The following is an 11339-nucleotide window of genomic DNA, read 5'->3' on the forward strand; positions in this document are numbered from 1 at the left end:
AATTTGTTTCTCGTTCTGCATATTAGTCCATTTTTTTTCTCTCATGAGGTGGGCAGCATTCTTTATTAGTCCTTTGATTAAGAGGAATCATGGTTGATTATTTCATTGATCAAAGTCCTTATTTCTTTCAGAATTATTTGTTTTTGCAATATTGATGTTATAGTGTAAATTATTCTGGCTCCACTCTATATTAATTTATACAAGGTCATCCCTGGTTTCCTGTTTCTTAATTTCTTATAGTATAATAATATTCCATTACATTCATAGAATATAATTTTTCAGTTATCACCAATTGATGGCACCCCTGGTAGCTTGCAGTTCATTGCCACTACAAAAAGAGCTGCCGTAACTATTTTTGCACATATTGGTCCTTTTCCTCTTTTTAAAATTTCTTTGGGGTATATAGGCCTTACAGTAGTATCACTAGGTCAAAGGGCATACACTGTTTGGTAACTTGGGGACATAATTCCAAATCAATTTCCAGAATGCTTTCGACCAAGTCATAGTGCTACAAACAGTGCCTGTTTTTCTGTAGCCTTTGACATTTTTTTTTTTAATTAGCTTTGCCAGTCTGATGAACGTTAGAGGAAACTTTGGAGTAGCTTTAATGTGCATTTTTCCAGTTAGTTATTTGTAGTTTTCTTTCATATGACCTCTAGATGACTTTGATTTTTTCACTTGAGAATGGCCTGTTCTGTCCTTAGATCATTTATCAATAGGGCAATGACACTTATTCTTATAAATCTAAATCAGTTACTTATATATCTTGGAAATGAGGCACATCAGAAAAATATGCTGCAAAGATTTTTTTTTCCCATCTGTTTTCATTCTAATCTTAGCTGTATTAGATTTTTGTGCAAAACCTCTCAAATTTTATATAATCAAAATTGTCCATTTATCTTGTGATCCTCTCTATCCCTCATTTAGTTGTGAACTCTTCCCCTATCCATACATCTGAAAGGTAATTTCTTTGTTGTTGCTTTAATTTGTTGATCTGTGACTTTTTATATCTATATCACACATCCATTTGGAGTTTATCTTGGTATAAGACATGAAGTGGTGGTCTAAACTTAATTTCTATCATATTGCTGTTTAAGAAATATCCATTGATTGATGTAGTTTTCCCAGCAGCTTTTATCAAATAGTAGATTTTTATCCCAGTAGCTGAGGTGTTTGGACTTATTAAATACTAGGCTACTAAATTTATTTGTTTCTATATATTGTATACTTAATTTGTTCTACCGAGCAATATTTCTAATTTTTAACCAGTACCAAATTATTTTGACAATTACTGTTTTGTAGTATAGTTTGAAATCTAGCATTGTAGACCTTCTTCCTTCTCACTTTTTTTTTCATTATTCCCTTGAGGTTCTTGACTTTTTGTATCTCCATATAAATTTTGTTGTTTTTTGTATTTCTCTAATGTAATCCTTTGGTAGCTTGGTATGATAATAAATAAGTTAATTTAGATAGTATTGTTATTGTTATTGTATTGACTTAGCTGGCCCCTATGCAATTAATATTTTTCCAATTATTTAAGTCTGTCCTTATTTCTGTAAACAGTGTTTTGTAATTGGTTTATTTATGTAGTACTTATGTATATCTTGGTAGGTAGACTACCAAACATTTCACAGATTTTGTAGTTATTTTAAATGGAATTTCTCTATCTCTTCCTTCTAGATTTTATTGGCAGTATACAGAAATTTTTGGGATTTGTGTGGATTTACTTCATATCTTATAAATTTTCCAAAGTTATTTTTTCAGTTATTTTTAGTTGAGACTCTAGAGTTTTCAGCATGTGCCACTATATCATCTGCAAAAACAGATTTTGTTTCGTCTTTACCTATGCTTATTCTCACAAATTTTTTTTCTTGTCTTATTGCTATAGCTAGCATTTCTAGCATTATGTAAAATAGGAGTTATGACAGAGGACTGTAGTTTATCCCCATTACACATAATACTGGCTCTTACTTTTAGATCTCTATTTCTCATGTTTTTAAAAGAAATTATTTATTTTGACATTCTTTTAAAAAATTTTTTTGAGTTCAGAATTCTTTCTTCCTCCTACCCCTCTCCTGCCCATTGAGAGTCAAGGAATATGATATCATACATGTGAAGTCATGCAAAACATATTTCCATAATATGCAAAAAAAAAATCAAGAAAAAGAAAGTAAGAAAAAAATGCTTCAATCTGCACTCAGAGTTCGTCAGTTCTCTCTCGAGGTGGATAGCATTTTTCATCATGAGTCCCTTGGAATTGTCTTGGATCATTGTCTTGATCAGAGTAGCTAAGTCTTTAACAGTTAAATATTGCTATGATATTGCTGTTACTGTGACACTATTCTCCTGGTTCTGCTCACTTCACTTTGCATCAGTTCTTATAAGTCTTCTCAGGTTTTTCTCAAACCATCCTGCTTGTCATTTCTTGTAGCACAATAGTCTTCTATCAGAATTACATACCACAACTTGTTAGTCATTCCCCACTTGATGGGCATCCCCTTAATTTGCAATTCTTTGCCACCGTTAAAAGAGCTGCTATAAATATTTTTGTACATATAGGTCCTTTTCCTTTTGATTTCTTTGGGATGCAGACCTAATAGTGGTGTTGCTGGGTCAAAGGCTATACATAGTTTGCCCTTTGGCCTAGTTCTGAATTGTTCTCCAGAATGATTGGATCAGTTCACAGCTCCACCAACTGTGCTTTAGTGTCCCTATTTTTCTACGTTCCTTCCAGCATTTATCATTTTCCTTTTCTGTCATGTTAGCCAATCTGATAGGTGTGAGGAGAGTGGTTTTAATTTGCATTTTTCTAATCAGTAGTGACTTAGAGCGTTTTTTTTATGTTACTATAGATAGCTTATATTTCTTTTTCTGAAAACTGCCTGTTTGTATCAAGTGGGGAAATGGCTCTTATTTTATAAATTTGGCTAGGTTCCCTATATATTTGAGAAAAGAGGCCTTTTATCAGAAAAACTTGCTCTAAATTTTTTCCCCAAGTTTTCTTCTTTCCTTCCAATTTTGGCTGCATTGGTTTCATCTGTACAAAATCTTTTTAATTTCATGTATTTTAGTTATCCATCTTACTTCCTGTGGTCCTCTCTATCATTTGTTTGCTCATAAACTCTTCCTTTGGCCATAGATCTGACAGTAAAATTTTCCATGCTCCTTTAATTTGCTTACAGTATCACCTTTTACATCTAAATCATATACCCATTTTGACCTTGTCTTGGTAAATGGTGTGAAGTGTTGGTCTGTGCCTCGTTTTTGCCAAACTGCTCTCCAGTTTTCCCAGCAATATTTGTCAAATTCTAAGTTCTTGCCCCCAAACCTTGGACCTTTGGGTTTATCAAAAACTAGATTACTATGGTAATTTACTATTGTACTATTTACCATGTTAAGAAAAGGTCCATTTAGCAGAGATGGATGATGGGTGTTGTGTTTTGTCAAAAGTTTTATCTATCTATCTATGTGTGTGTATATGTATATATGTGTATATATCAGTGTATTTATGTACATACACATGTACATATATCTATTTGTACAACATATGCACGCATGCCCGTACGCTTCATAGATAAAGAAACAAAGGCTTCAAGAAGTAAAATAACTCACAGTTCAAAGGCCAGCTCTGGGCAGAGCAAGGACTTGAACCTATGTCTAGGAATTACAAGAATTATAATTCCTGTTAGCCCCCCTCTGCTCCATTTTTTGCCATTTCACTGCTATCACTGTAGGAGTTAGGATGTGGGCCATTTTTGCCACTTTTCATTTTATAAATGGATTTAGCCAAGCACATTTTGTTACCTGTGGTTAGCATCTTGGTGAAGAATTTTGGTAAGTAGCCAGGATGGGTCCTTGGTTTCTCTTTTGCCACACGTGTATTTGGCTGGCATAGATTTTGAGAATAGGATATTGGATGTCATGACCTGGGTTTGAATTTTGGCTATGTTATTTCTAGGTGCTGACCTGGACAGTTGCTTAACCTGTCTGGGCCACATTTTCCTCATTTGTAAAGTGCTTTCTCAGCACTATTCTATGGTCATTTGAACCCAGCAATCACCATTTTACTACAACGAGACGTCAGAGGGGCAGCAATATCTTTTGAAACTTCACTCACTTATTTTGGTTTCCCTTTAATTCAGTCTGTTGGAGTTGAGTGGTCATTTTGAATAAATTATGTGTCTTCCAAGGAAATTGTTAAATAACACCATTTATAGAATCAGAAAATTGATCTGCCCTTGAGAAGCCAAAACAAAGATCAAGTGTTGAAACTCTAAGACAGAGTTTTGTGTGTGAAAGAGATAAACATTGTCATACAATATGGTGGAAATAGAACAATTGAAAATGTTGATTAGGAATGCCTAGTAAAGTTGATTTGTAAAGTACTTTATATTTGTGGTATTTTAAGAGACTGAATATTAATGATAATCCACTTAATCTTATGTCTCTGCCTTTTTTTTGTTTTTTGAACTATGATGACTAATATCTCAAACTAATTTATAGGGTGCAGGTATAGAAATATACCCAGGGAGTAAATGTACTTTGAGTGACAATGGGATACATCATTGCAAGGAAGGCATACTAATTAAGGTGAGTGCAAACTGAAGTCTGCTCATTTACAAGGTTAGATTGGTTTCACTTATTGAATAGTTGTTTTATTAAATTCCTTTGTTCTGTTGCTTCTGGGTTGTGAAAAACATTTGTGGTATATGAATTTCAGTAATATCAACAGTTGGTAATTGGAAGTTTTCTGTCTCTTATGGGGAATGTTTTTCCTTTCCCTATATCTCTAGATAATGGAAGAGAAAATGCCGTATGTCACTCAGAACTCAGTCTGTGCTGTAACATATTAATAAGCTTAGCTTTTTACTTTATCTTTATTTTTAGATTAGTCTGGAAAAAAGTGAGGAGATTTTAAAATCAGGCAGTGTTGGATGTGACAGTCCTTAAAACATTTGTTCTCAATGTCACAGGACTTCTTAGATGAGCATTATGACATTCCCAAAATAACCATGGTGAATAATGTCATACATAATAATGAAGGCTATGGTGTTGTCTTGGTGAAACCTAAAATTTTTTCTGACCTGCAAGAAAATACTAAAGATGGATCCGAAGGTACTCTATTTTTATTCATTCTTTAATAGAAAAATATAGACCTAGTTTAGTCTGTTTGAGCTAAACTAGAACTAAGGCTTTGATTCTCTCTCCTCTACCTTCATACCCCCTTTGGGGGAAAAAAATCCATTCCCATAATCAGGTGGTTGGGGATAGGTGTAGAGCTGGAACAGTGTCCAGTTCTGTGACTCTGCTCTTCTCTTAGCGCCTGGACCTGGGTGAAAAAGTGGGGTCTTTATCTGAATACATGTCACATCCCCTTCTTTTAGATTATTTGCTTCTTTAGAGTAGGAACTATATCCTTGTAAATTTTTGTGTGTTCTTAGCACAGTCCATAGTAGGCACTTAATGTCTGTTTTGATAAAGAAGGGATATATTAGCTCTTCCTAACATTCTGGGGATAGATGGAGGTAGATGGTCAGAAGAGCCAGGAAAACAAAATTATACTTGCCATTAATCAGCAAGCATTTGTCAAGCTCCTACTGTGTGCCAGGCATTGTGTTAGGGGCTGGGGATTCAAGTTCAAAGTGTAAAGAATCCGTACTCATAAGGAGGCCAAAGAATAAAGAAATGCTACTCATTCTAATGGGGAAGATAAGTACATAGGTAAATATGTACAAAATAAATATAAAGAGGAATTAATACAAATAAAGTGGTTAAACACAAAGCTGTTTGAAAGGGTAGGCACTAGGAATTGGGAAGATCAGGAAAAGCTTCATGCTGAAGATGATATCTTAGCTGCATCTTAAAGGAAGAGAGGGTTCCTGGGCTGTGGTGAGGAGGGATAGTTGCCAGTCCAAAGACACTTAGGTGAGAGATGGAATGAAATATGATGGGAACAGAGAGAGGGACAGTTTGGCTGGATCCCAAGGAAGGAGAGTAATGTCTTTTGAGGCCAAAAAGATAGGTTGTGGCTGGTCATGTAGGACTTTAAAAACTAAGCAAAGAAGTATTTATTTTATTCTTGAGGTAATAGCCATTGGAGTCGATTGAGTAAGGGAGTCACACAGCCATCTCTTAAGGAAAATTAGTCTGGCAGCAATGTAGAGGATAGTCTGGGAGTGGTGAGGGACTTGAGTCAGGGAGACCACTTAAGCCATGGAAATAACCTTGAGCCAATGGTTCCCTGTGCTTTTTGTTCCATGAACCTCTCTCAACAACAACAGACAATGTGTTGTGAACCTCCAGAGTAATTTAATATACTACTTACAATGTTCTTTGTAGTTATTTACTTCTCTCTTTTTTTTGCTAGGCAATGAGGTTAAGTGATTTGCTCAGGGTCACACAGCTGGTGTCAAGTGTCTGAGGTTGAATTTGAGCTCAGGTCCTCCTGACTCTAAGGCCGGAGTTTTATCCACTGTGCCACCTCGCTGCCCCCAGTTATTTACTTCTTAAAGCACCATTAAATAATTTTTAGCATAAACTCTTTGGATTATCATCAGTGAGAACTACTAACTGAGACATTTTGGTAACGAGGGCTTGAATTAAAGTGATGGCTGTGCAATCTGAGAGAAGGGTTGTTGTAGAGGAAGAAATAGCAAGATTTGGCACCTGATTGGATCTGTGGGTCAGAGAGAAGGAGGAGCTGGGGATAAACTCAGGTTCATCCTTAAAAATGAACTTGGGGGTATGGAAGGAACAGAATTTCAACAGAAATAGTGATGTTTGGAAGATGGAAGAGTTTGGAGTGAAAGATAGTTAGAAAGTAGGGTCAGAAGACTCAGTAGGAGGAAGAGAGCAGATAGCAGTGTTAAACTAGATACAGGACAGCAGGCTTTAGTGTTAGGATTTGAAAAATCTAGTTTAGTTACTTTCTGCAAATGAGGAAACTGAGATTGAAAGGCTTGAAGGGACTTGCCCAGAGTCTCAGTGAGTCTGGAGCTTGATAAGGAAAAGTGTAACTGGCCACTATCTTCCTACTTGCAGTGAATTCTTTCCTCGGTTTTTCCCATTTTTCTTGATCACAAAGCTGGAGTTGACAATGATTTTGGGCAGTTTGCCTAATATATTAGGGTTTCCTGGCCTCAATCAGTCTATTGTTTATTCCTAAATGGTAGAGAAGGTTTAGACTCTGAAGTGGATGTTTGGGAATTTGAACCTCAGGTTCTCTTGAAGAGCAGAGGAGCCAAAGACTTAGGGCATGATTAGATTCATGAGTAAAAAGAAAGGGAGGGAGAGCCTGGTGATATTGGGAAGGCAAAGAAATCTTAATCTTATTGGTAGAAAATCTAGTCATGAAATTTAAAATTCTTATGTTATAAGTTGTTAAATGCTAGAAGAGATCTTGATCAGAAAAACAATTGGAAGCAATATTAGATGATCATGTTGAAATATTTACATTGTAGTTGATTTAGTTTTTAGGTACAACTTAATTTCTGTTAATTTGTTCCTTTTCCTCTAGGAAATAAAATGCTTAAGGTTCAGACAAATGAAGAAATAGGTGGAGTGGAGAAGGTGGGACAAGAAGAGCTGATGCAGTGTGCATCTGGTGAAATGGGACTGTATGCAAGACCTGACTTTTGTGACCAAACTGAGCAAATTGAAGGCAATTGTGAAATTGTCAGTGAACTAGTGGCTGCTTCCACGAGGAAAGGCCACATGCAAAAGAAAAGGTTGAGTGGCCTGGGCATCACTGAAGCTGATGATAACCTAATGTCCCAGGAGGTGTTTGTTTCCATTGTAGGCAATCAGTTCAAATGGAATGGGAAAGGCCGTTATGGTACTTTTCTTTTCTGATGGAAACTGATGTTTAAAAATGTTGGATTTGCACATGCTACTGTAGTAATCACTGCTGTTCTCATAGGTAGCTTGCTTCATGCTTGGTATTTTGTATTTGTTATTCCTTTTGTATTTGAATGAAATGCAACAATATTTATTCTTATCTGCAAATGTTGCACAGAAATTACTCTCCTTTTATAAGAAAGGTGAAAAATAAAGAATTTTTAAAATGAGCCTTGATAGGGAGAAGAATTGGGGCAGGGATCACTTCCCCAGAAACTCTGCTTTCCTTATATTGCAATTGGCTTTTATTGAGTACATTAAGTAAGTTTATTAGTGTATGACACTTTAAACCTAGTTATTGAGGGAGGCGCCTGGAATTAAGGGGCATGTGACCAATAGAGCAATAGAAGCATTTTTCATCCTTTTTGTTTCTCAGTCCCGATTGTGGATCTGACTCTGTGTAGTGAGCGCTTAGTGCCTGTGTTAAAAGTAAAAGCTTTTATGATTAGGAAGTTGCCCACCTAATCAAACTCATTTTTAAGAGTGAGTAGGATTCATTTTGGGGGGGCAAACTGTGCAATCATCAAAACGTCCGCAGATATTATACTGACTTTGAAACAGAACTAAAAGTGTCATTAAGAGTGTGCATAGAACTCTTTCGCTATTGCTGAATGTGAAAAGCTAAAAGCTAGTGCATTTCTTTTACCATGACAGTATTCTAATAAATCTTTTCATTCACCTTTTCCAAGATGAAATGAAATAATGTTAATATATCTATTTTGGGTTCATCTTCTTGATATGACATAAAACTTAAAAAAAACTTGTATATTTGAAAAATTTATAATGTAACAGTATGCCTATCAATTAAATTGTAAAAATATTATATTGAACTTGAATCCAGTCATATCTCTTCAAACTCCTCCGGCAGTACCAAGGTGGAGCTTAGGACTGTTTTAGTACCTTAGCATCACTTGTGTTCTAAAAAGGATGGTAAATGGTTTTAATGCCTTTTATGCCTTTTTCTTGCAGGTGGATTAGTGCTAATCCTTATCATTTTTCAGATTCCCTTACAAAGAGTTTATTGTTTTGTCATTGAAAGGTGATTGTTTTTTAACCTATGGCAAAATAGTTTGTTTCTGTGTTAGATGGTTAATTAAGAAAGTAATGCTGATTACTTTCACATTAGCTTCAGCCAAATGCTAATTTAAAACCATCTACTTAACTAATTTTTATCAAATTGGTTTTTCAATTGTATTTCTCCTTTCCTGTGGAATCTTGGTTTCTTTTTGTCTCATAGTTTGTGCTCCCAAGAGAATTTTGTATAACTGTGTAGTGTTCTAAAAACTCTTTTTGTTTCTGTGTAGTGGAAAAAGAACTGGACTTGCTTGATATCTGGGTTCAGAGGCCACTTTAGATGTTAACTAGCTGTTGTGATCTTGGGCAAAGTCATGTAAGCTCTCAAAGCCTCAGTTTCCTGATCTGCAAAATGGAGATAATTTTGTTTTCCACCACTTATCTTGTGAAGAAAGTGTTTTACAAACCTTAAAGCACTATATAAATATGAGTGGTAGTTATTTTGTATAAAAGTGTTTTAAATTTTAATTTATTTTACTTTAGCTTAAACTGAGTTTTACTGTTTTTTCAAGTAGACTAAAAATATCTAAGTCTTGAGGCCAAACTTATTTTTGTTTTGTTTTTGTTTTTTTGGCTAAGCAATGGGTTAAGTGACTTGCCCAGGGTCACACAGCTAGCAAGTGTTATGTGTCTGAGGCAGGATTTCAACTCAGGTCCTCCTGAATCTAGGGCCGGTGCTCTATCCACTGCGCCACCCAGTTGCCCCCAAACTTATTTTTAAGAGGGTAAAGTAAATCATGAAAAACTGAAAATTGCTGTTAGCTGTCAGTCAGTGAACAAGCATTCATTAGGCACTTATTATGTGCCAGGCATCCTGCTAAGTTTTGGGAGTACAAAGGCAAAAAACAATCCCTGCCCTCAAGGAGCTCTCAGTATAATGGGAAAGACAACATTCAAACAACTATCTATAAACAAGTTGTATAGAGGCTAATTTGCTGATAATCTCAGAGAGAGGGAAGTAAGGTTAAAGAGGCCTGGGAAAGGCTTCTTGCAGAAAGTGGGACTTTAGCTGAGACATGAAGAGCCTGAGAAGCCAGGAGGCAGAAAGGAGAAGCTAGAGAGTTCCCCACATGAGGGGACAGATAGTGACAATGGAAAATGCGGCAAGTCAGGAGACAGAGCTTTGTGTGAGAACAGCCAGCTGGCCGGTGTCACTGAGTATGTATGAGTATGTATGTGATAGGGGAGTAAGGTATAAGAAACCTGGAAATGTAGGCAGGCATCAGGTAATGAAGGAGTTTGAATGCCAAAGCAGGATTGTGTGCTAGAGAGAGCATTGTATGTGTGCTTAACATTTGTGTTGAGTGATTTTGAGATATGAAGCATTGAGGGAAAATGCATCTATCTAACTTTTGGCTACCATTTTCTTTTCTCTTCCGGGTCATCCTTTGGCACAAATGTGGTTTTATGATTTTCTCAGATTTTATGCATGCTCCGAGACTTCTTTATTCAAATGAAATTATTAGCTTATTGTCATTGTCGTATGATAGCCAAAAGAGTGTGTAATTGTATTTTGCCGAAATTGTCCTAGCCAGTTAAAGCACTTATATTTGCCATTAGCTATGATTTATTCTTCATCGTTGTCTCTTATCACCTGATCTTTTTTGGTTTAAAGTTTAGTGCTAAGGCATACTCAACTGTCATTTGACATTGCTTTTGATTTTGTAACAGAGAAGCTGACTTTCTAGGAGCATGTCTTTACTATTAAATTATGACAGCAGGTGATGGGAGAATGCTTTTTAACCATCTAGTTGTAGATTAATCCTTCACACACTTGTCATTCTTTCTCTGAATAGGAATTATCTGAACATCAGTGATGTATATTCCATATTATCAATATTTCTGTAATGTAGAGAACAGGCATGTAGAAATAGTTCCCACTTCCTGAATTCAATAAAGATGAAGAGGAAAGTTATGTAACAGTAAATGTTTACTGTCTCCTAATCTGTCTGTGTTTGCTTTGAATTCAGTTGTTAGCAGCTCATGATAGACTTATTCTGGGTGAAATTATCCATAGGTTTTAACTGAAGTTAAGCTAGAATAAGGACTGTAAGATCTGGACCTTCTTGCTAATTGATAGATATAGATCCATTTGCAAAAAAAGGGGAAAAAATATCTATTAATTGGCAGCCAAGCAAAATTGTATAGTTCTTACCATCTAGCTAATTTCTGTTTAAATCCTCATTATATTAGGGAATAAATAGCAAAATACTCAAAAGCACTGAAATAAAATCATTGGGGAAAACATACTATTTCATGTAGTTAAAATACTTTTAGCATGACTGGTTTCTGTTCTAGCCATTGAAATTCCAGCTAGCTGTGATCTAGACTGCCTGATGCCCCAAATTAAAGGTTTTTTTTTTATACCC

At 35.7% G+C, this 11339-nt stretch overlaps 1 protein-coding gene across 1 annotated transcript in view; it reads left to right on the forward strand.

Moving 5' to 3' along the window:
• The window catches only part of SHCBP1 (SHC binding and spindle associated 1), a 34492-nt gene extending 23595 nt beyond the window's left edge, over positions 1-10897 (forward strand). Inside the window, exons 11-13 of the mRNA XM_020985087.2 lie at positions 4504-4590; positions 4974-5115; positions 7517-10897. Of these exons, the coding sequence (XP_020840746.1) occupies positions 4504-4590; positions 4974-5115; positions 7517-7851 (564 nt within the window). The 3' untranslated portion in view covers positions 7852-10897. The remainder of the gene's footprint in view (positions 1-4503; positions 4591-4973; positions 5116-7516) is intronic.
• The last annotated feature ends 442 nt before the right edge of the window (positions 10898-11339 follow it).

Source organism: Phascolarctos cinereus, unplaced genomic scaffold (genome assembly GCF_003287225.1).
Source record: "Phascolarctos cinereus isolate Bilbo 61053 unplaced genomic scaffold, phaCin_HiC Scaffold_2;HRSCAF=192, whole genome shotgun sequence".
NCBI classification, from domain to species: domain Eukaryota; kingdom Metazoa; phylum Chordata; class Mammalia; order Diprotodontia; family Phascolarctidae; genus Phascolarctos; species Phascolarctos cinereus.